At 45.7% G+C, this 25,067-nt stretch overlaps 1 protein-coding gene across 7 annotated transcripts in view; it reads right to left on the bottom strand.

Moving 5' to 3' along the window:
• The window catches only part of DOT1L (DOT1 like histone lysine methyltransferase), a 189,243-nt gene that overhangs the window by 93,617 nt on the left and 70,559 nt on the right, over positions 1-25,067 (bottom strand). For all 7 annotated transcript variants that reach the window (XM_085886127.1, XM_085886131.1, XM_085886128.1 and 4 more), the window contains 8 exons: positions 24,976-25,038; positions 24,800-24,855; positions 23,702-23,781; positions 23,524-23,592; positions 23,029-23,135; positions 6,942-6,983; positions 3,420-3,491; positions 3,055-3,307 (listed from right to left, as the gene is read on the bottom strand). In XM_085886127.1, coding sequence (XP_085742253.1) covers positions 3,055-3,307; positions 3,420-3,491; positions 6,942-6,983; positions 23,029-23,135; positions 23,524-23,592; positions 23,702-23,781; positions 24,800-24,855; positions 24,976-25,038 — 742 coding nt within the window. The remainder of the gene's footprint in view (positions 1-3,054; positions 3,308-3,419; positions 3,492-6,941; positions 6,984-23,028; positions 23,136-23,523; positions 23,593-23,701; positions 23,782-24,799; positions 24,856-24,975; positions 25,039-25,067) is intronic.

Genomic DNA, 25,067 nt, shown 5'->3' with positions numbered 1-25,067 from the left:
AGTTTTGGCAAGATAAAAATGTCCAGCTCGTGGCATCCAAGGCTCCCTCAAATGCCAACATATGGTTTCCTTTCAATGCAACTTTTCGTTTTTAGCTCGCCTGTTTGAAGAACAGAGAGCTATAGCGATACCCCTGGCGTGAGTATGAGCGGCAGCGTGAAAATGTTAAAGTTTTTGGTGCAAGTTATTTAGAAGCTTTCCATTCATTTAATAAGTGTACTAGGATGCTGATATTTGGCATGGAGGTTCCTTTGGGGTATATTATTGATGTAGTGAAGTTGAAATTAAAAAATAATTTCAAATGTTTTAAATTTTTGACCTTTTTTGAACTTAACTTTTTTGTAGCATATCAATGTTAAAGTTTTTGGTGCAAGTTACTTAGAAGCTTGCCATTCATTAATATGTGTACTCGGATGCTGATATTTGGCATGGAGAGTCCTTTGGCGTATATTATTGATGTAGTGAAGTTGAAATTAAAAAATAATTTCAAATGTTTTAAATTTAACTTTTTTTTGTAGCACATCAACATGAAAGTTTTTGGTGCAAGTTATTTAGAAGCTTGCCATTCATTTAATATGTGTACTAGGATGCTGATATTTGGCCTGGAGGTAGGTTCCTTTGGGGTATATTACACGGGTCTGCATCATTTCAGAGGTCTAGGTTTTCTCAACGGTCCTCAAATGCTTTTTGCATGCTCAATTTAGAAATGTATCTCATTTCGCTCAATCAGGTCATGTTTTTGGTGCAAGTTATTAAGAAGCTTGCCATTCATTTAATATGTGCACTAGGATGCTGATATTTGGCATGGAGGTTCCTTTTGGGTATATTATTGATGTAGTGAAGTTGAAATAAAAAAATAATTTCAAATGTTTTAAATTTTTGACCTGTTTTGAACTTAACTTTTTTGTAGCATATCAATGTTAAAGTTTTTGGTGCAAGTTATTTAGAAGCTTGCCATTCATTAATATGTTTACTAGGATGCTGATATTTGGCATGCTATCTCAATTTTAAGGAAAAAAAAATAATCAAAATTTTTGTTTTTTTAATTAGCATTTTTTTTACTCAAAATCAGACTTACATTGACAGAAAATGTACAAACTATATATAAAATGACGCATAATTACCGTTAATGTGAAATTCAACATTAAAAAGACGAAGGAAAACAGCGACTGTTGGAGCGACTGAAGTTGGGTGTTGCAAGAAACAACGATTTATCTATATTTTTCTGAAATTAAAATGAAAGTAATTGAGAAGGCACTTTCTTCCACATTAAGTGTACTTGTGTGTCATTATATGTATAGTTTGTACATTTTCTGTCAATGCAAGTCTGATTTTGAATAAAAAAAACCCTAATTAAAAAAACAAAAATTTTGATTATTTTTTTTCCTTAAAATTGAGATAGTATAAAAACTTACTTGACCTGATTGAGCGAAATTAGATACATTTCTGAATTCAGCATGCAAAAAACATATAAGAAACGTTGAGAAAACCTAGACCTCTGAAAAAAATATTTCAAATGCAGCCCAGTGTTATTGATGTAGTGAAGTTGAAATTAAAGAATAATTTCAAATTTTTTTAATTTTTGACCTGTTTTGAACTTAACTTTTTTGTAGCACATCAACGTTAAAGTTTTTTCCTTTCTAATGTTTTTATCTACCACACTATTTTTTACTGATTACAATATACAAATACATATATTGCTTTAAAATTATTTGGATCAGAATTCACTGCAATGCTTTATAAAAAATATTATAAGACAAGTCTTTTAAAAATGATAAATGTATAAACAGGCGAGCATTGGGTGGCTTTGACACCAACTCTCTGGTTTCCTTCTCTATCACAACTTGTCTATTCTGGTGGTTGTATTCTGGGGTCTTCCACAGTACAGTGTCTTGGTGTCTCATTCCACAAAAATCCGGTCATAAAATTGCAGGGATATATTATATAGTTTCATTTTTGGTTTATCTAAATTGGTTTAAAAAAAAAAACATGGTAAAAAGACAATTTCGTTTGGCTAAATTTGTAAAAACGACCAAAAAACCTGAACGTTTGAGAACTTCTACTTATTAAGTTTCATTTTCTTGCTTTGTCTCAGAAAAAAATTAAGACCAACAGCCCTCAGCAGGAGTCTCATCATGAATTCCTTGATTTAAGTCGACCATAACTTGTATTCGGATGAGTTTATCTTCAAGCTGTACTCAACGTCAAACTAGCGTGGCACCCCATTCTGCACCAAAAGTCCTTCCTTGAAAACAGAAAGGGTGGCAGGATGGTCTGGAGGTATATGCACACTCGCCGCTGAGTCCTCTAGCCTGGGTTTGAATCTCGACCCAGCTTTCAACTGTCATCCTGGGTGTCTCACAGGCAGGGAGGGAGAGAGGCATCAATGTGTGTGCCGTCCCTCGGATGAACGTTAAACCGGGCGACACGTAGGCCAGCATTTCTTGATGGACGTGAAAGATCCTACGGTGTTCTTCGCAAAGAGTAAGCGAGCACCCTGAACAAATTACAAATTCCTGTCATAACCTACAGAGGGCATTGCATCAGTGGCACAGCTGTGTCCTCAACCAATGATGCTACTCACAGCCATGTGCTGCATGCGAAAGAGGAGGAAGAAAAATTAGAGAGTACCTCATCACTGTTGGAAAAAGGAATCCTCGTTTCTCTTTCCACTACTTCTTATAAATGAATCTAATAATTTTGCAATCATTAGCACCACTTGTCCTGGCACATGACAGGCATACAAGTGCATCAAAAAATGCTTTCTCTTGAGGATCAGTCCAGCTGTCATAGTTATTCATCTGCAAGCTCTGCTACATTAAACTAATAAATCATACAACCTCCTCAGAACCTCCAGTCCCAAATTAAAGTTTCCAAATACATCTATTATTCCACTCTTGCATCTTTTCTCACAAACAGTGTCATTCCTTCACCCCCACCTGGTATGCGATCTCTGATGCAATGTTGGTAAACATGTCTTTCAAACATTTTTATATGCAGTTCATAAAGCAAGAGATAAAATGGTTGTTTTGATTGTGAAAACGGCAAACTAACCTGTCTGCACAGCAGTGGAAGCTGCAGTTGTTGAACGTGAGTGGCGAACAGGTTGGCAATGCCTGCCCTTGCGAGGCCGCCCTCGCCTTTTCAGGGCAAGGCGTCTTCCTCTGAGACGGCGAATGCGAGGGAACGGTGCAACAGGAGCAAATGGTTGAGAAAGGGAGGGAAGACTCCGGCTCACCGCTGCTGAGCACGGAGAATCCAGAGGTTGTTTGGGTGGCGCCCTCACCCAAGGATGAATTGCTGGGGGCTGCACCGTAATAAAAATGAGTTTCTGAAGTTTGACTGCTTTTCAGCCTTTAACTCATGATACGTTTTAAAAATGAAGTGCAAAAATTAGAGACCAAAAAAAAATAGTCTACTTTCTCTGGACTGGCCCCATTCTTATTTTCCTTGTCTCGTTGATGCCGCCTCCTGGCTGCCTCTTGTTCCTCCTAAACACAAACAATGATCAACAGAAGGACACTGAATGCATCGATGAAAATCAGAATGTTTGCAAAACAGAAATGTTAGCAGGTTGTACTGACATTTCTCACAGCAAGGAATCCACAGGTGTGCTATAAGATGAAGCACCAGAAAAGAAAAAAATTTTCCAGAAATTCCAGAAATTGCAGAAAATTCCAAATTCCAGAAAAAAAAATGAGAATAAAAAAAAAAGAAAAAAAAGAGGAACTTGCAACAAGAATCTGGCATTTTGGTTAGAGCATCCACCATGAGTCTACGAGGTCGGCAGCTTGATTCAGACACTGGCTGAATGATACCAAATACTTTGAAAATGGTACCTGCTGCTTCTTCGCTTGATGCTCAGCATTTAGAGGAGAGAGCACAGCCAAACCTTGTGCATTGACATCGTTTGGGGAGGGAGATTTCTCCAGAAAATTACCCTGCTGACTGCGGAGAGAAAGATCACTGCCGCGAGATGGCGCCATCGGCATACAGTGCGTTTTGGAAAGTCACTTCCATTTGAGTGCCCTTCCAAGGAACTTCAACACAAGAGGAGGCCATTAGGCCTATCGAGCCTGCTCAATGGTTGTTTCCGCTCCATCCTTTTGAAATGCTGAACATAAAGCAAGGGAGTAGCACATGCCATTTTTAAAGTCTTTGATGCGACTCCGCCAAAGGTCAACGGCCATGTTTGTCTGAAACGTTGTTTGCCGTCTCTGCATTCAAGTTCGTGATTTGTGTGTATGACAGCTCTTCCATGAGCCTCAGAGACAATAAAAAAACCAACACTTTAAGAATATTTATGCATGCAATGATGAAACGTGCAAGAAAATTTTAATTAATTAAAAATCTGAAACAACTGTTTTTAATCAGAAAGTCTTTTCAACTTCAATCAACAAAAGTTGAGGTGCATCCACTACTTTTCATGTGAAAATAAAATGGCACATTCAATTTGTTTTTTAAGTGCCACAACTTGTCAAATTCCAAATATTATCATGGAAGAAAATTCTTAAACAACTGAGAATAAAAACTAGAAGGGCACTCGGTAGAGCGCATACCTCAGCCACGTAATGCCTGATCCACGAGAATCTGTCCACAACTTTTTGAGATATTGTGATATATATATATATATATATATATATATATATATATATATATATATATATATATATATATATATATATATATATATATATATATATATATATATACATATATATTTAGCCCCATCTCTCAAGGCCCAGTCACACCTTGACGTTTTAGCCAGCAATGGCAACGTATTAAAATGTATGGCTGGCTTACGTTGAACTTTTGATGTTTTTTTTTTTAAGATTCGGACGTATTCATAACGACTTGGTCTTATGCATAATGTATTAGTAATGGACTTTGAACGTTTCGTTGTGTTATAGATAACTTATACCAACGAATGCTGAACCTGTTGTCGGCCTTCACAACCTATGCCCCACGATAGTCGAACTTATGCATAATGCTGCACGCATCGCCGACGATGACATGGCGTAGGTTATGAAAAGGCTGCCGCACAACGATTCAAATCATAACCGCCGCAGAAATGGAAGTGTCAACATCGCAGTCACACCTTGGTGATCTTGCCAGCGTATGCCGACCTCTGAAAAATGCGTCTAAAAAGCTGGCGCACGTCGAATACGGAATGGGTAAGTTTGGTATGTGTGAATAGAACGCTAAAGTACGCTATCATACGTCGTATTAAATGGAGTACGTCTTGTAATTTTAAACATGTTGAAAATTTTACGACGTACTTGCCGTATGACACACGCTCCGCATGTGATGGGAATAAGTTGTACGCACGATATGCGATCGTTGACACACATCGACACACGTTACTTGAAAGGTACTCATAAGTCGAAACACGTCAAGGTAATGGTTAGCGTCAGTGTTCCAGACTCCGTTTTTTTTGTTTTTTGTTTTTGTTTTTTCTTCGGTATGACGGTGTTCAGTGTACAGTGCGGTTATGATTTAAATCGTTGAGCGGCAGCCTATTAATTATATTATATTATAACCACACTAGAAATCGAAGTGTCAAAATCACCATCATACCGAAGGAAGGAAGAAAAAAAAAACCAAAAAAAAAAAACCAGGGAGTCTGGAACACTGACGCTAACCATTACCTTGATGTGTTTCGACTTATGAGCACCTTACAAGTAACGTGTGTCGATGTGTGTCACCGATCGCGTAGCGTGAGTACAACACGTTACTCATAGGTTAGAAATAAGTTTCGGGTACGCTAAACATTACCTCAACATGTTTCGACTTAGGAGTAACTTACAAGTAACGTGTGTCGACGTGTGTCAACGATCGCGTAACGTGCCTACAACTTATGGCCAGCGTTATGCGGAACGTGTGAGTCATACGCTGGCATAAGTCTTGAAATTTCAAGTATGGAAAACGAGGACAACCGAGAAGTACAACATTTAAAGCCAGTGTACAACGACGTATGGCGGTGTTTTTCAGCGTGCTCTCAATGTTATCAAAACTTACCCATAACGTATTCGACGTGTACCAGCGTTTTAGACAAATTTTCCAAAAATCGGCATAAGCTGGCGAAAACGTCAAGGTGTGACTGGGCCTTCAATGGTGAAGAATCACTGAAAAAATAATCAGATCCAGATCCCCACCAAAATTGAATCAATTCTTCCTTGTCATACACCCAATGTGTCCACCAAGTTTCGTCCAAATCCGTCCACAACTGTTTGAGATATCGTGCTGTATATCATTTTTGGCCCTATCTCTCAATGGTGAAGGATCCCTTAAAAAAAATTTGAGCAGTCGGATCCGGATCCGGATCTTCGCTAAAATTGAATCAATTCTTCCTTGTCACACACCCAACATGCCCACCAAATTTCTTCTGGATACATCCACAACTTTTTGAGATATCCTGTATACAGACAGGCAGACAAACAAACAAACAAGAAGAAGTCATGCTGAGCACGATACTTGCAAAATCCATTAAACAAATTTGACCTCAAAAATAATTGGTAGTTGAATTCAGTGACCTGATATGCAAATCCTTTTCATATTTCAAGTCAATCAGATGAAAATTGAGGATTTTAGAAACGCCACCTTAGTTGTTGACCTTGAGCCTATGTTGACCTTTTGGTCCAAGTTGACTTCAAAAACAATTGGCTTCTTTGTTCTGACAAACTCTACCATGTGGTGAAGTTTCGTGAAGATCGGTTAAAAATTATGACCTGAAGGCAATAAACGACAGACAGGCAAACAGACAAACAGAACAACAAAATCGACTGACCAATATTCTTGAAAAATCTTCAATTTTGCAAGTAACAGACAGACAGAAAGGGGTGAAAACATAACCACCTTCACCTTCGGTGGAGGAGGGAAAAAATTGCAGAGACACCAGTTACCTTGACAGACTTAACTCAGAAATCAAGAATTATTCTTACCCTGAGTTTGGGGTTTTTCAGGCTGGAAAAATAGTTTTCAAGCTGCAAAGCAATAACAAAATAAAATGAGCAACAGACAATATATTGTTACGAATTTGGAAATTCGATTGCACACAACATTCAGGTTCCTTTAGTTAGCTATGTCGATAAGTGCTTGTTCCCTAGATAGCTCACCTTCCATTGTTTAAATGTTCAGAAATCAATTAGATGCGCTGCGGATCGATTTTATAGTTAGGGAACGAACAATGGAGACATCCCTCCCCCTATTCTGTGAAGAGCAAGAAGAACCCTGCCATCCCGTGACTCATGCTGTCAACAACTCCCTCCCACCCGTGGCTGAGCGGAGGATGGAGCACGAGGGCATGAGTCATGAGTCACGCCGGGAGCGGGGGAAGGGCGGGAGAAGGATAAGAGGAAATCTTTTCTTTTATTTGTGGGCAGAGTTGGCGAAGGGAGTTGAGGGGAGTCGCTCAGCAGACCGTCGGGTCCTGCTTGGCTTGGGTTAGGGTTGAGGCCTTCGGAAGCTTTTTGCTTCGGCTGGCTCAGTGAGCTTCGGCTGAGGCCTGGCTCGGGAGGAGGCCTTTTGGAGGCTTTTTGCTTTGATGGTTCTGTGAGCTTCGGCTTCTGCTTGGCTCGGGAGAGCTTTTTGCTTCGAGCTGCTTTGCTTGGAAGGAAGTTAAGCCGGTCGCTCGGCTCGAGCTGCGAGTGGTGGCTTCTTCTTCTTGCTTCGTGGAGCTCTTTGTTCTCCATTTTGGTTCCCCGCTTGGTTCCCCGCCTCTTCATGGAGGTGGTTCCTCGGGGAAGCGACGCATCGACGGGAAGGATCGGCGCCTCGTCTCACCAGCACGTGTTGAGAAGCGCGGGAGGATTCGCGGGAGCTCGGGAAGGATCGCAGCTCACAGCGATTGGATCCAACTCGCTCTCGCTGGAGCCCAGGTCCGAAAAACTTGAAGACCACACGAGGTGGAGATGTTCGAGATAGGTTCTGGGTTTCAGCTCACCTGTCCTCTGAGCTGGAGCTCGTTATTAAAGGCCTCTGCCACCATTTCTTGAGTGTGTGTGTGCGTACGTGTGTCCGTGGGCCCGTCTAATAAGTAGGAACTGCTATTAAGTGCAAGTGACTGTACATAATAAGTAGACGGTTGCAGTTTTTTTGTCGTGCTTTTGTTGCTTGTATAATTGCAAATGTGTTTTGCCTTGTTTAATTGCATACATGCTTTATTATGATAAATGTCCTTGTGTGAATGTAAACCTGTTCGTTGCGTCCATTCCCTCATTGAACTGCCCCATCTTGCACTCGGAATACAGTTGGTTTTTAAATAGCCGGTAAAGTGATCGGGTCCAACGGGACTGCGTGATAATACCCCGCTCGGTTATCCCAAAAGGAAGCGAGCTGCTTAAGCGGCTCGTTTCCTAGCGGTCCCGTTGAGGTACAATCTCTCGGTAACCTACCCGTGCGAATAATTAGGTAAATCGAAGATTTGGCGATCGGACCCTGTAGCGCGGGTAGAGTGCGGACAAGGTTGTGGTGTGGTTAAAAACACACCCGTGGCTGGTTTCCGGCGTTGATCCGGAAAGCCGTGACTGGATTGTCCTTTCGGTGGGCGAAGTGACCGTTATTGGTTAGACGCGGTCGTTTGTACGCCAACGGGCGGGAATTCTACAACAATATGTTCACACCATTCATACTCTTATTTGTTCATAGCATTTAAAGACTTTCCTGACTTTCAAGCACATTCTCAAAAGCAATTAGAGGGGGTGGGGGGGGGTTAAAATTAATTAATTGACTCAACTGCCATATCAAATCAATGCTTGATATATAATTTTAACATGTCATCAAGTGACACTGTTGTCCATTTATTACCCTGTACATGCCAAACTAAAAGCAGGGTTAACCAATCGGTTGATGTCTGCCCATTTCTCTATCCGTCTGCCCACAAAGGTCGGTTTATGATCAAGGAACAACTTATTAAATTGAACGTTATATTTTGAACACGAATTGGAAGGAACATGAATAGGAGTACAAGGTTTTCATTTTAACATACTTTGTCTCTGAATTTGTTTTAATCGCACGTGTGCAGAGAGGAGTGAGATAATATTTTTTACTCTGTCTGCTCTGTCGAGCAGTGAAAAACAAAATACGATAACAGAATTGAATATCATTCCAAACAGGAAACTTACTGTTATTAAGGACGTCATAAGGGACACAAACAGCATGTTTGATTGGGTGGTGTAATAGACGCTACGTCAATAGTGGTCAACTTCCAGAATTAATTAATTTATCAGCCTTTCAAAATCTTCATTTTATTTAACTTGAATTATATACTTGAACACCGCAGAACATAAATCACCTTCTTTGCACTTCCAAGAACCTCCAGTTTTGCAGTACTTGGACATCTATATTCAGTATACATATTGTTGTGGTTACCAAATTCGCAAACCACCATTCAGGTCCCTTAGGTGAGGTATCTCGGTAAGTACATGTGTAGTTAGGTCCAAACCCGTTGTCTAGTGGGAATACATGTCATTTATGCGAGCTGCGACTCTTCAGGATAGCCGTTTTTCTTTTACTATCTTTATTTTGGACCAACCGCCATGATTACCACCACAACCACAACATCAACCACCAACCACAACGCCGCTTCACCACAACCGCCACGACCTTCCCGTCACACCTCGCAACCGTAGCATCGCCACCGTTCTTGCCCCGCTGTGGGTACCGGTGTTGGACTCGTGCAGAGCGCGCGTCGAACAGCGTGTACAAAATCACGGATTTTGTGCTTCAAAAACGGATCAAAAACGACACACGCCCACTTTTTGCCGTCCAATCGGTGAGCGAGGGGCGAATTGGCCCCGCCTCCAGGACGATCGATATATGCAAATTTGTGGATCAAAAAGCCTTCACGCCCACTTTTTCTCGGGCCAATGGGGAGCGAGGTGAAAGGTCAAAGGGAGGGGGTCAAAGGCGAAGCTACGGGGGGATAAAAGGACCGTGTTCGTCAGTCAGAGGAGAGTCCAAAGAAGAGTCCAACGGGGAAAGAGGAGAGTCCAAAGAAGAGTCCAACAGGGAGGAGAGTCCAAAGAAGAGTCCAGAGTCGGAGAGTCCAGAGGCGGAGAGGCGGCAGCGGCGAAGGCAGACGAGGGGGTGCTCGCGTCGGTGTCGGGAGCTGCACGCCCGAGGGAGGCCGGCAGCGCGACCTGGCCGATTGGAGACGCACACCAGGGATAATAAAGATCCTCTATACCCCGAGCATCAGCAACCCCCTCCTGTTTCCCCCCGCGCTGAGATAGTGCGACCAAGGGGGCCCCTTTCCCACCCCCTGCCAGACACTGTCCGCGAGGTCCGCGGAGTTGGGGCGCCATCGCCGCTCCGCGTCTCATCACCAGACGGGTAGGCGCGACCCGGTCTCGGCCTCAGGCCCGCCTCATCCTTGAGGGTATTTCTTTTCCTTGGTTTTGGGTATGTGTTGTCGGCGCCGTCTGTGAAGTAGAATTGTATAAGTGTTGCCGTGTGCTCGGTAGTCGGTATTAGCTCTGCATTGTGTTTTCGCTTTTATATTTGCTTTTTGTGTAAATGGAATTGTGTTTTTTCTGTGTGCTTTTGGTGGAATTGAATATGTGTGCTTTCCGTTCGTCGCGAATAAATGTGCTTTATTGTTGAACTGTTTCCCGCTTCGCTTCGTCATTTCTCCCATTGAACCCTCATCTTGCTTCACGTAAAGGGTTGGTAGTGGGCTGAATACGCCCGATAATTAATCGAACCGTCGAGGTCGACGATAACACCGCTCGGTTATTCTGATAGTACGGAACGGGTCGCTTAAGTGGCCCGTGTCCGAAGTCGACCTGCGGCGAGGTGCGATCGCCCGGTCTACCCTCCGCGTGGGTACTTAGGTAGGTCGAATTTGGCGAGCAACCCTATCCCACGCGGGGGCTGATTGGCTCGATCGCGGTGAGACCGAAAGGTCCACCCGTGACTGGTTCCCGGCGTTAGTCCGAGAGGGTCACGACTGGATTGTCCGTCCGGTGGGCGACGTGCCGCGATTCGAGTTACGTGGCCGTCAGCACGCCGGCGGGCGCGGAATCCGCAACACTGGTGTCAGGTCATGCGATACAAATTCATCGCCCTCCTCGCGGCACTGGTATCGGAGAACAGGAAAACGGGCTCTCCTGTCTCCGGCTAAATTCACGGGAATCGGTCCAGGGGTGAGAGAAGCGACCCCCGATTCCCTCCAAATTACGAGCGAGCAAATTAACCCTTCACGAGAAGCAAGATGGCGTCTCAAGGCGAGCGGGAGCCGGGGGTATTAGAAATGGATGTAGAATGTGTAGAATCCATGGCTCAGGATGAAATCCCCGTGCAGGAAATGTTGATTGTGCAGGAACATGAACTCCCCCAACTGAGCCCAGAGCCCGAAAAAGGTGCGGCAGCGGCCGCGGTGTATGACACCTCCCCCCCCCCTCTCCACCAAAACCCTTCCCCAACCCCTGCCGAAACGGCTCAGCTGAGTGCATCCGACATGGCCCAGCTATTCACCATGCTGGCACAAATGAATGCGGAAATGAAAGGCATGAACGAAAAGATGGATGCGAATACACAAAAAATGGATGAAAAGATGGATACAAATACAAATGAAGTGAAAACGACGATGGATGCGAATACACAGCAAATGAGGGAAGAGATGAAAGAGCTGCGGGGTGAGACGCAGAACATGGGCCGATGCCTGCAGGTGGGCATGAAGGCCGTGACAAAGGAAATAATAGTTGAGACAAGGGAGGTAAAGGGTGAAGAGTTGGCAGAGACACGGGAGATAGAAAAAATAGAGGAAAGACTACACGAGGAAGACGGGGTAAGTGACGCACACACACATACGGAGGTAGTGGAGGATAGTGAGGGTGAGCTGGCGGACTGGGTAGAGACCCAGTGCGAGCACCTGGATGGCCTCCTCCAGGAACGAGGGGAGGCAGTATGCCCCCTTGAGGCGAGTCACGACCAGGTGAGTTCGGTCGTGCTTTGCGAAGTTGAGGGGACGGGTGCTGTGGACGGGTGCACGGAGAGCTTGGGGGGTGTAGAGGCCCCGGAGACCCTTGTGGGGACACAAATCCCCAGTGTGGTTGTCCCTGTGTGTGTGGTGCAAGGCGTGAGTGCGTCCCCGTGTGTGGAAGCGACCCCGTGTGTGAGTGGTGTGGTAGCGATGGTGCCGGAGTGCATGCTTCCCAGCACGCCGTGTGTGGATGAGGCACCGTGTGTGGAAGAGGCCGTGTGTGTGGATGAAACGGCCAGTGTGAGTGAGGCACCGCGGGTGAGTGCCCCCGCGTGTATGAGTGAGGCACGGAGTGTGGATGAGGCACCGCGGGTGAGTGCCCCCGCGTGTGTAAGTAGTATGGTTTGTGTGAGTGGTGAGGCACCGTGCGTGAGTGAACGGCCGTGTGCAAGGTCGCTGTGTGCCAGGGAGACCGTGTGTGTGAGAGAGCGGTATGTGAGGGAGATGTCGGTTGGCATGCGGGAGCACGCAGCCGCGTCTCCCCGTGTGAATGTGATGGAGTGGACTGTGTGCGTCGTAACACGCAGGTGTGCGTGGGTCGAATGGCGACGACGGCGACATGGGAGAAACGAAAGCCGGGTAGCGGCTGTAGTTGTTTCGGGGACCGTGCCGGGTTCACCCAGCCGCGAGCACGAGGTCCGTGCTGTGCAACGCACGAGACCACCACGTGCTCGCTTGCGAGAGTGAAGTCCCGGTCCGGAAACGCACGCGGTGGATTTGCCGATCCCGCGGACGGACAAAGTTTAGGCAGGTAAATGGATTTGGACCGGACGGGTTCTCCACGCGATCGTGTGTGTTAAGCTCCAACGGGCAAAGCACATGTGTTCGCGTGGGGAACCCCTCGAGACCTGGGGCTTGTTTTTTTTTTCTGCGCACGGTGACGTCATGGCTGCACGTGTGGTTGGAATCCGGCAGGAGGGGTATCTCTGCCGGATGGTACCGTCCAAGGAGGGACGAGGAACACGTGCAGCTGCATGACGTCACGGGCAGGTGTAAAGTGCGCGAGCTCTGAGTTGCCGCGCAGGTGCTGCGCATGGAAAAAAAAAAAAAAAAGGAAAAGCAAGCCTCACTTTCGGGTGCACAGGATTCCTGGGCAAGGGGTGAAAGACCCCCTTGCCTGGGCACAGGATGGAAACTAGTTAGGGGGAAGGGTTAGCTTAGCTAGACCGACTTCATGGGGCAGGGGTAAGTCCTCATGGAGTCCGTGGAATGGATTAGTTAGAGGGATTGTAGCCAGATTTAGGTGGGGAAATTGATTAAAGAGATTAGGAGACAGTGACAGACTTGTGGATGTGTAGAGGGGACGTAGTTTAGCTACGTAGTGTTAAAAGGAACGTGCTATAGTTTAAGGGATGACGTGGGAGCACGAGTTAGTTAGGGGAGGTAGTTAGAAGGATGGCAGAGTTCAGCGGTGAGTGTGTTGAAGAGTTGGTGAGTTGTGAGGCATGTGCTTGGTGAGTGAGTGAGGCCAGCGGGTCTGTGTGTATGGAGCGAATGGGGAATGCATGGTGCGATGAGTGATTGGGGGGAGGAGTGACTCCCGCCCAAGGGACCCCGGGGTCAGTGTAGAGTGAGTTAGGGGGTTAGTCAAATTGAAAAATGGAAGTCGTTTTGTTGTTGGTGGGAAAGTAGGCTCGAGACCCATTTGGAGGGGTGCACGAGCCCTGTTGACGGGCTTGGGAGCGTGGCTGCGAAAGGTGAGTATCGCTGAGAGGGTACCCCGGGCACCAGGCTAGTCGGCCGCGGTAGGCCATGGGCCCATGGGGGGCCGGGATAGAGTAGTGGGCACGGGTGCGCCTGCTTGGTGCGGGGGCCCGGGGCGCCATTAGCCGCGTGGGCAGTGTTGTGGGCACGGGTGACCCTCGGAAAGGGGCCCGGGAGGCCGGCCTGCCACGTGTGCGTTTCAGGGGAGGTGCCATGGGGGGCACTCCCCGGTGTTAGGGAGCTGGTAGGCTCGGAGGCAGTGTAGTGCCCGGGGGTGCCATAGCGGGAGAATCGGCAGAGGGTCGTGCCTGCCAAAGGGAGCCACGTGTCCCAGCCAGGAGACCGTGTGAGGGCACGGAGAGAAAATTGGGGGGGAGGCCCTAAATTGTGAGGACACCAACACAGGCGACGGGAATCTGGGTTGTTAGAACCAATAGTTTAAGCGAGAGGCGCTTGTTGAAAGCCCCGGGGTAGTTTAACAGTTAAATGGTTAGGGTAGATTAGGAGATGTACCCCTCCGCACCATCCATCCCCTCGCTGTCGTTGTGGGCCGCTGGACCCACTTTGGTTAAAGATCGCCGAACTCTGGGGAGGCCATTCTGAGGCTTCGTTGGGCCTCGACACAGGACGTTAGCTCTCCCTTATTCCCCTCCGGGAAGGGAACGTAGGGGTTGGGAGTAGGCTAGGTGACAGAATAGGTTAGCCGAACAAGGACGATAAAGGGGGTTAGGGGACGATTTATAGTGGGGAAGTAAAAATAAAAACAATAAAAAAAATAAGTTGGGGCTAAATTGGGGTTTGACAAATTAAGGGAGTGGGTATGTACAGTGACAGGCAAAGGCGATAGGTTGGGAGGGAGACAGGTAGGTAGGTCCGAGCCCGCCCTCCAAGTGGCCAGCACCACCGCACTCCCTCCACCAACCTCCACTGAACGGCAAGAGCTGGCCAACTTCATCGGCTGGCCGTGTTTTGCTTCAAGGCGGAGGCCGGCCAACTTCATCGGCAGCTGTTGTTTTGCTGCAAGGCCTGTGCCATCGGCTGGCAGTGTTTGCTTCAAGGCCTGTGCCGGCCAGTTCATCTGCCCGCTATGTTTGCCTGCAGCGGCCTTCTTCTGCGGGCTGTGTTTGCCTGCTGCCTTTGCCATGCCATGCCCACTGTCCACGTTCACCAGCCCCGTTCAATTTTTGCTTTGCCCCCCCCCCTGTTCATTGCCATGTGCGCCAGGATCGTAAAAGCAACAGTTTGCAAGCTGCGAGAACTGCCCCGTTGGCAGCTACAACACGGGCCTGCAGTGGCGGCCCGTGCACCGTGTTTGTGTTCATCCATCCATTCGTTGTGCTCATTGCGTGTGCCACTTGAGCTGGCACGGAGACTGCATTTGTGCAGCCCATGCACCGTTGTGGTTCACTGCATTCAGTTCAAACCATTCATCCATCCATTCGTTGTGCTCATTGCGTGTGCCACTTGAGCTGGCACGAGACGGCGTTTGTGCAGCCCATGCACCGTTGTGGTTCACTGCGTTCAGTTCAAAAGGGAAGGCCTTGGACTGCGTGTGAGCAGCCAGCCACGTTCCCTGTCACCTGCATTGTTTGAGCCAGAGACTGCATGCGGGCAGCCTGGCTCCCTGCTAACTGCTTTCTTTTTGCAGAGTTCAATGATCCTGGGCCATGGTTTAGTGTAAAATTTGTAAGTTAAGGTTAAGATGTACTGTAAATATGAGTGCGCCCCCGGCATGTCTGTCTAGCGCCGGCAATTTTATTTAAGTCGTCCGTGTGAGTGAGTTTGTTTAGATAGTTACGCAGCCCTCAGGTTATTTATTTTGGGGACACGAATACCATGAATGTCGCACTCAGGGATCCGTAGGTAAAATGTACTAGGGGAAAACTACACATGATGGCACACGAAAATTTGACGACTCGGGACGAGTCTGTAAAAAGGGAAGGGGGTAGTGTTGTGGTTACCAAATTCGCAAACCACCATTCAGGTCCCTTAGGTGAGGTATCTCGGTAAGTACATGTGTAGTTAGGTCCAAACCCGTTGTCTAGTGGGAATACATGTCATTTATGCGAGCTGCGACTCTTCAGGATAGCCGTTTTTCTTTTACTATCTTTATTTTGGACCAACCGCCATGATTACCACCACAACCACAACATCAACCACCAACCACAACGCCGCTTCACCACAACCGCCACGACCTTCCCGTCACACCTCGCAACCGTAGCATCGCCACCGTTCTTGCCCCGCTGTGGGTACCGGTGTTGGACTCGTGCAGAGCGCGCGTCGAACAGCGTGTACAAAATCACGGATTTTGTGCTTCAAAAACGGATCAAAAACGACACACGCCCACTTTTTGCCGTCCAATCGGTGAGCGAGGGGCGAATTGGCCCCGCCTCCAGGACGATCGATATATGCAAATTTGTGGATCAAAAAGCCTTCACGCCCACTTTTTCTCGGGCCAATGGGGAGCGAGGTGAAAGGTCAAAGGGAGGGGGTCAAAGGCGAAGCTACGGGGGGGGGGATAAAAGGACCGTGTTCGTCAGTCAGAGGAGAGTCCAAAGAAGAGTCCAACGGGGAAAGAGGAGAGTCCAAAGAAGAGTCCAACAGGGAGGAGAGTCCAAAGAAGAGTCCAGAGTCGGAGAGTCCAGAGGCGGAGAGGCGGCAGCGGCGAAGGCAGACGAGGGGGTGCTCGCGTCGGTGCCGGGAGCTGCACGCCCGAGGGAGGCCGGCAGCGCGACCTGGCCGAGGTGGAGACGCACACCAGGGATAATAAAGATCCTCTATACCCCGAGCATCAGCAACCCCCTCCTGTTTCCCCCCGCGCTGAGATAGTGCGACCAAGGGGGCCCCTTTCCCACCCCCTGCCAGACACTGTCCGCGAGGTCCGCTGAGTTGGGGCGCCATCGCCGCTCCGCGTCTCATCACCAGACGGGTAGGCGCGACCCGGTCTCGGCCTCAGGCCCGCCTCATCCTTGAGGGTATTTCTTTTCCTTGGTTTTGGGTATGTGTTGTCGGCGCCGTCTGTGAAGTAGAATTGTATAAGTGTTGCCGTGTGCTCGGTAGTCGGTATTAGCTCTGCATTGTGTTTTCGCTTTTATATTTGCTTTTTGTGTAAATGGAATTGTGTTTTTTCTGTGTGCTTTTGGTGGAATTGAATATGTGTGCTTTCCGTTCGTCGCGAATAAATGTGCTTTATTGTTGAACTGTTTCCCGCTTCGCTTCGTCATTTCTCCCATTGAACCCTCATCTTGCTTCACGTAAAGGGTTGGTAGTGGGCTGAATACGCCCGATAATTAATCGAACCGTCGAGGTCGACGATAACACCGCTCGGTTATTCTGATAGTACGGAACGGGTCGCTTAAGTGGCCCGTGTCCGAAGTCGACCTGCGGCGAGGTGCGATCGCCCGGTCTACCCTCCGCGTGGGTACTTCGGTAGGTCGAATTTGGCGAGCAACCCTATCCCACGCGGGGGCTGATTGGCTCGATCGCGGTGAGACCGAAAGGTCCACCCGTGACTGGTTCCCGGCGTTAGTCCGAGAGGGTCACGACTGGATTGTCCGTCCGGTGGGCGACGTGCCGCGATTCGAGTTACGTGGCCGTCAGCACGCCGGCGGGCGCGAAATCCGCAACAATATAAATACCATTGCCAGTCTCTCTCCTGTGGCTTTGCTCCTTATGCATGGCCACATCTTTTAAGTTACAAACTTCAAACTAGGGGTACAAATCCAACATTGTGTGGGGGTAACAGGTTATGTGGCCACGGCCTCATGCGGGGATGTGGGGGCGTAAATTCCCAATGTAAATGGGTACTGTGTCGCTCTACCTGGTGTTGTTAGCATTTTCACATGGACAACGCTGAGGTTAAAGCAGTGTGTGTGTGTGTGTGTGTGTGTGTGTGTGTGTGTGTGTGTGTGTGCGTGTGTGCGTGTGTGCGTGTGTGTGTGTGTGCGTGTGTGCGTGTGTGCGTGTGTGCGTGTGTGCGTGTGTGCGCGCGCGCATATATTCATTTATTTATTTATTTACCAAGGTAACGACGACAGACCGCGTTTGAAGTGAGCTCGAAATGGCGGATCTTCTACCGGGGATTACACGAGTATGAAGTCAGGTTTTTACTCTCCTGGAAAGGCCTTCGTGTCCCGATTGTTGAAAAAGAATGAATAAGAATGAATAAGAAACGTGCCCGATGAAGCGATTCATCATCGCTTCAGACATTAAATCCTTCCTCTTCTCTAATGGCTTGATTTCTGAATATCAATTTGGTTTCAGACCAGGTCACTCTACCCTGGATATGCTGCTTTTGCTCTCCGAACAATGGATGTAGGTACTCAATGCCAGATACGAAATTAGAGCCATATCCCTAGACATATCGTGTGCTTTTGACACGGTCTGGCACCCTGCCCTGCTCACCAAACTCTCTTCCTATGATATCCAAGGCCATCTCCACTCATGGCCCGCAGACTTCCTCTCCTGTCGCAGTCACCGTGTGGCCCTAAATGGAGTTGTTTCATCCACTCTTCCTGTCCAGGCTGGAGTTCCTCAAGGCAGCGTTCTGGGCCCTGTTCTTTTTCTGGTTTTTATCAATGATCTCTCCGACTCTCTGGAAAATCCTCTTTATCTCTTTGCTGATAACTCCACCCTCTGCTGTACCATCTGTCATCCCTCAGAACGGAAAGCAGAAGCTTCTCCGCTCTCCGCAGATCTGGGTAAAATCACAAACTGGTCCAACACGTGGAACATGTCTTTCAATCATGACAAATCTCACACTCTCACTATGTCTCTCTGAAAGGACCGTTTGGAACCCCACCTCCCCCCCATCTACTTTCTCAACAATCCTCTGGAAGAAGTCCTTTCATTCAAGCTTCTGGGTCTCACTATCTGCCATGATCTTTCCTGGGAAAGCCACATTTCCAAACTATCCTCAAAGCCAGTTGCCAACTGGGAATCCTCCGTCGTGCAAAGTCCTTCCTCGGCCCACTTGAGCTCCTGACCACATACAAAGCTTTCATCCGCAGCTTGGTGGAGTATTGCTCTCCCCTTTGGGCTAGTGCTCCTGCCTCCCACCTTTCTCGGCTTTACGCTGTTGAAACCAAGGTATTTTGGATCATTGGTATCTCCCATGGTGAGGCTGAGTCTTTGGGTCTCTCACCACAGGCAGGTCGGTGGTCTATCTGTCTTCTACCGTCTACTCTCCGGTCTTGCCCCACCCCCCCGCTCTGTCTGCTATATGCCCCCCCCCCCATATTTCTGCAGGGCGCTCAAAGTCCGCCAACAACCCCCTTCTGGTAAAACTACCAAAATCATGGATCACTGCTCACCTTCACTCTTTCATTCCTCTTTTTCCCCGCTTTTGGAATAAACTCCCACACTCTAGTCAATCCCATTCTTCCCTCCAGGCCTTCAAAACAGCCGTTCACTACCATCTCTTATCATCCCCCAGCCAAAACCTCGATCTTTTCTACCCCCGTTAATCCACCCCAAACTCACCCGCTTCAAATTCCTTGCTTTCCTTCCTGAAAGTTCCTGTAATGTCCATCTTATATATCCCGTGTTCCCCGCCCCATCCATCTCCCTTCCACAGATCTAATGCCTCTGTTCCCCACTGTTTTGTCCTTCCCTCTCAACACCCCTCTTGTCTCATGCCCCCTTTGCTGTGCATTGTGTGTTCGCTCTCATACGAGCCTTGACAAGGTATTCAAAAAAAAAGTCAGACAAAGTGATGGAGAAACACCATTCAGGAGAGGGTTATAAGAAGATTTCAGTCATTCATTATCCCTTTGAGTACGGTGAAATCCATTATTAAGAAGTGGAAGACGTATAATACCACCCAGACTCGACCAATATCAGGTCGTCCATCCAAACTCAGCAGACGGGCAAGCAGGAAACTGGTTCGGGATGTCACTGTGAACCCAACAATGACTTTGAAAGATTTGCAAGGCTCAATGTCTGAGATGGGGGTCAGTGTTCATCAATCAACAATATCCCCTTCACTTCACAAAGCTGGACTGTATGGACAGGTGGCAAGAAAGATTCCATTACTGAAAAAGATGCATCTAAAATCTCGTAATTAGTTTGAAAAAAACCATCTTAGTGATACCACAAGCATGTAGAGAAAAGTTTTGTGGTCTTTTCTTTGAAGACCATTGAGATTTTTAGTGTAAATCCAAAGCGTTACGTCTGGTGCAAGCCCAACACACAGTCAACACCATCCCTACTGTCAAGCATGGTGGTGACAGCATCATGTTATCAAACTGCTTTTCATCAGCAGGGACTGGCAAGCTTGTCAGGATAGAATGGACAATTGAAGCTGCAAGGTTTTGGAGAATCCTTGATGAAAACCTGCTTGAGTCAGCCATAAATCTGAAACTGGGTAGGAGATTCACATTTCAGCAGGACAATGATCCGAAGCACAAAGCTAAATCCACACTGGAGTGGCTGAATAAGAAGTAAATAAATGTTCTTGAGTGGCCCAGTCAAAGTCCTGACTTGAACCCAAATGAACATTTACGGTGACACTTGAAGATTGCAGTCCATCGCCAATCCCCATCAAACTTGGCAGAACTAGAACAATTTCCATGTGAAGAATGGGGAAAGATTTCATCATCTCACTGTGCAAAGATGGTAGAGACCGACTCAAAAACACTCATACCAGTCATTGCTGCAAAAGGTGCTCTTCACCAAGTACTCTGATGAGTTAATTGCTCCAAGTACGTTCTGATGAGACCTAAGGGGCTGAATACTTTTGCAACCAGTGAATTTTGATTTGTACATGTTTTCTGCAGGTATTCATGACATGTAACCTTCAACTATAACATTGTTTAGTTTGATCTCATCAGTTATGAATAAACAAATGCATTTGGAAAAATTATTTCTACATAATTAATTCATCTAAATGTGTCATTATTGGGAGGGTGAATACTTTTACAGGCCACTGTAAATATACATGTGTGTGTATGTGAGTCGAGAACAGACCCCATCACTGTAGGAGGTACCTGGAAGCAAAGTGCCACACCAGCTATTGCTGCTTGCATCCTCCCCAACAAGAAATGCCCTGCCACACATTAACCCTGCGGGTAGCCAGGAATAATTTAGATTTTAAAAAGGCTCTTCTGGCTAAACAGTTGCATAGGATCTGTGTCGTAGGTGTTGCCTTTGCAACTGTTTGGCAAGAAGAGCCTTAAAAAATGCATATATGCAGCACCTTGAAAAAGTATTCACACCCCTAAACTTTTGTCACATATTGTTGTGTTCCAGCCTGAATTTAAAATGGATTAAATTGAGATTTTTTTTGTCACCGATCTACACAAAATACCCCATAATGATAAAGTGAAAACGTGTTTTTAGAAATTTTACAAATTAATTGAAAATGAAAATCTGAAATGTTTTGAGTCAATAACTATTCAACCGCTTTGCAATGACACTCCAAAGTGAGCTCAGGTGCATCCAATTTTCTTTGATCATCCTTGCAATGTCTCAACTTGATTGGAGTTCACCTGTGGTCAATTCAATTGATTGGACATGATTTAGAAAGAAACACATCTTTCTCTATCAGAAACTCTACCATTAAGTCCAAGGAATTGTCAGTAGAACTCCGAGATAGAATTGTGAGGAGACATAGATCTGGGAAAGGGCATAAAAAAACATTTCTGGAGTGTTGAAAGTTCCCAAGAGCACAGTGAGCTCCATCATTAGGAAAAGGAAAGAATATGGAACTACTCAGACTCTTCCTAGAGCTGGCTGTCTGACCAAACTGAGCAACTGGGAAAGAAAGGCCTTGGTCAAGGAGGTTCCCAAGAACCCAATGACCACTCTGACAGAACCATAGAGTTCCTTGACTGAGATGGGAGAACCGGCCAGAAGGATAGCAGTCTCTGTAGCATTTGCAAAATTAGGCTTGATGGGAGAGTGTCCAGCCAGAAGCCACTCCTGAGAAAAAGGCACATGACATGACGCCTGGAGTTTGCACAGAGGCACGGGAAAGACTCTTGAGAGCAAGAGGCAAAATATTCTGTGGTTTAATCAGACAAAAACTGAACTCTTTGGCCTGAATGCAAAGTGCTTCGTCTGGCGGGAACCGGGCACAGCTCAACACCCATCTAATACCATCAATACTGTGAATCATGGTGGTGGCAGCATCATGCTATGGGGATGCTTTTCAGTGGCAGGGAATGGGGGACTTGTAAGGATAGAGGGACCAATGAATAGAGCCAAATACAGGTAAATCCTTGAGGAGAACCCACTTCAGAATGCAAAAGGCCTTAGATTATGGTGAAGATTTACATTCCAACAGAACAATGATCCCAAGCATACAGCCAAAGCAACACTGGAACGGCTTCAGAACAAAAACGTGAAAGTCTTTGAGTGGCCCAGCCAAAGTCCAGACTTGAATCCCATTGAGAATCTGAAGACAGATTTGAAGATTGCTGTTCACCGACGCTCCCCATCCAACCTGACAGAGCTTGACAAAATCTCTAAGGAAGAATGGGAGAAACTCCCCTAATCCAGATGTGCAAATCTGATACAGACACATCCAAGAAGACTCGAAGCTGTAATCACTGCCAAAGGTTCTTCAACAATGTATTGATTCGGGGGCTGAATACTTATTGAGCAAGACATTTCAGATTTTCATTTTCATTTTCAATTAATATGTAAAAAATTCTAAAAACATGTTTTCACTTTATCATTTTGGGGTATTTTGAGGAGATCGATGACGATTTTTTTAAAATTTAATCCATTTTAAATTCAGGCTGGAACACAACAAAATGTTACAAAAGTCCAGGGGTGTGAATACTTTCTAAAGGTACTGTATTATTACCATGTACTTTTTCACCTGCAGAGTCATGCAAACTGTGTTTATGACTGTTATATAAAAGTAGGCAAGCACTTGGGACACCGAACCAGAATATAATGAAGATTGAAAATCTCTTCATTTCAACTTCTCATCAAATTTTGGCCAATTTTGTGTTCTATCAACACTGAATTTTTTGCCAAATGCATGTATATTAAGGGATTCAAAGGATCGGTATTAATCCTGGTGTTAAGTAACTAAGTCTAGGCAGAATTTTGTGTGACATGTCCCACTGACATCTAGTTATCTCAAAGTGTTTCCTGCTTAGTGATATCCAGACTAATGTTTTTTGTTTTTTTTAAGTATTAAAAAAGAAATGCTGCTTTGTCATGACAGCACACATGAGATTTTAACTGGACAACAGCATTTGTCACACATCTCATCGATAATAAACACCAGGGGCTAAAGTAGAATCTTGTGCAATGGCAAGAGTTTGAAGGCAATCGTTAAAGGCATTTTTAGCTCTTCGTCACCATCCTGTTGTAAATGCATCTCTTACTATAGTACGGTCAATAGTGTGCAGGTAGTACGAGACGGGCTTGCCGGTCCACGAGACAGATCCACGTAGTGGAGAGAGCTCGACCACTTTCATTATGGTGCCAATATCTAGCGACACATGCACGCAAATGAGAATTTTATCCGGCAATCGGAGCATTTATCATACAAACACAAGATCCCTGACCGAGAATGAAAACATTCTTACTGAGACACGAAAGGACACATCGGACCCATCAAGTTTAATGCAGCTGGGCCGAGATTCAAACCCAGCCTCGATGGCTTTTTGAGACAACCTCTAGGATCTAGGCTTTCCTGCAGCCCCATACATTTCAAAACATAATTAAAATACAATAAAAAGATCTAAACATGGCAATGAAATCAGCGAATCTCAGTTTTCAGATGAGACAGAATACCAAAAGCTTTCCAGATGTTAATATACAAGTCAATCCAACCGAACATTAACAATGCGTAGCAGTAAGTTGGCCCACAATCTTACCACTCAAGTTACGACTGTTTATCCTGAAGTTTAAAGGAGCAAACGGCTTGGAAGAAACAATTTTGCCCTCTGCAAAGAAAAAATAAATTAATTAAAAGCCGCACTAATTCAGTGGTAATTTCATGTAACAATATATTATATATTTTTAACTCAATGTAAGACAAATACTGACTCTGACCTTCTTTCATGTTGGCAAAACGCTCTTTCAGCTGATGATCAACCTCTGGTCCAAATGCAAAATTGTTCACAAATACAACACTGATGAGGAGAATAAAAGAAAATCTGGTTACAAATGATCATGTAAACTATATGCAAATAAAATAAAATCAGCTCTTGTTGCCACCTTGTTCCAGCGACCACCTGCCTTTCCTCAACCACCATAAGATCCTCCCAAAAGAAAAACTCCGTGAACGATCCTTCATTGGAAGACCCGTTTGAGGTGACCAGCAGCTTCTTCTTTAATTCCCAAAATGGCTGTGGAACCTCAATTAAACGACCTCAGAAGTGGAAAAGTGTTGTGTCTAATCACCGAAAGGACAAGTTTAATGTTGTCCAGCTTCTTTGTCGTAGTGTGAGGTGTGTCTCATCACTGAAAGAACAACTGAAATGTAGTACAGTTCCTTTCTGGTAATGTGCAATATATTGCATGTGACGTGTATAATAAACACACATGTATGTCATCAGAATTCGCTGCAAACCATTATTATATATATATATATATATATATATATATATATATATATATATATATATATATATATATATATATATATATATATATATATGTTTACGATTGATACCCTGCAGTATGTGTCCTGTGCTTGTATAGTTCGTCATTCAATCAAACAAAACTATAAAATTTCAGTAATTTGTAAAATTGTTTTGGTGAAGATTCGGATTCGGATCCAGATAAGAGTTGTTTTTATTCATTTTCCAAATGATTCTTCAACATTGCGAGAAAGGGCCAAAAACGATATACAGCACAAAATCTCAAAACGTTGTGGACGGATTCAGACAAAACTAGGTGCATGAGTTCGGTATGTGCCAAGAACAAGAATATTGGATTTTGGTTCATATCCAGATGCAGATCCGGTCTATCAGTGGGATACAAAATGGACACTGTTCAGTCTCCACTCTATCGAGTGCCGTTCTCGTTTATAATTTTGTCATAATCCATCCAACCACGATATATAAATGAAAGGTGTACATGACATGTGAAAAGTTATACAATGACATTGAAGCAACAAAGCTACGCAGGTTGGATCGGATACTGTACCTGGTGAGTGCAATTTTTTCTTTCCAATCATCAGAGAGAAAATCGCCCTTTTCCAACTGCAAGCACAAAGAACCACAATAATCTCAATCAGATACTGAAAGGCAGGAATGAAGTGTGAGAAGATCAGAAGTCATGGCAAATTGGTGGAGGCCCAGCAGGAAGAGGCAAGTACTCACTGTGTAGTTCCCATTCTTCTTCCCATACCATTTCATCCACTTGCGAAATTCCACATCCATTGCCTATCACAAGAATCGAATCAATCAATCAT

This window comes from Eptatretus burgeri, chromosome 6, assembly GCF_056783735.1.
Source record: "Eptatretus burgeri isolate ZD-2024b chromosome 6, Ebu_testis_v1, whole genome shotgun sequence".
NCBI classification, from domain to species: Eukaryota; Metazoa; Chordata; class Myxini; order Myxiniformes; family Myxinidae; genus Eptatretus; species Eptatretus burgeri.
The sequence above is the reverse complement of the archived record's forward strand: the minus strand, read 5'-3'. Positions and strand labels throughout refer to the sequence as shown.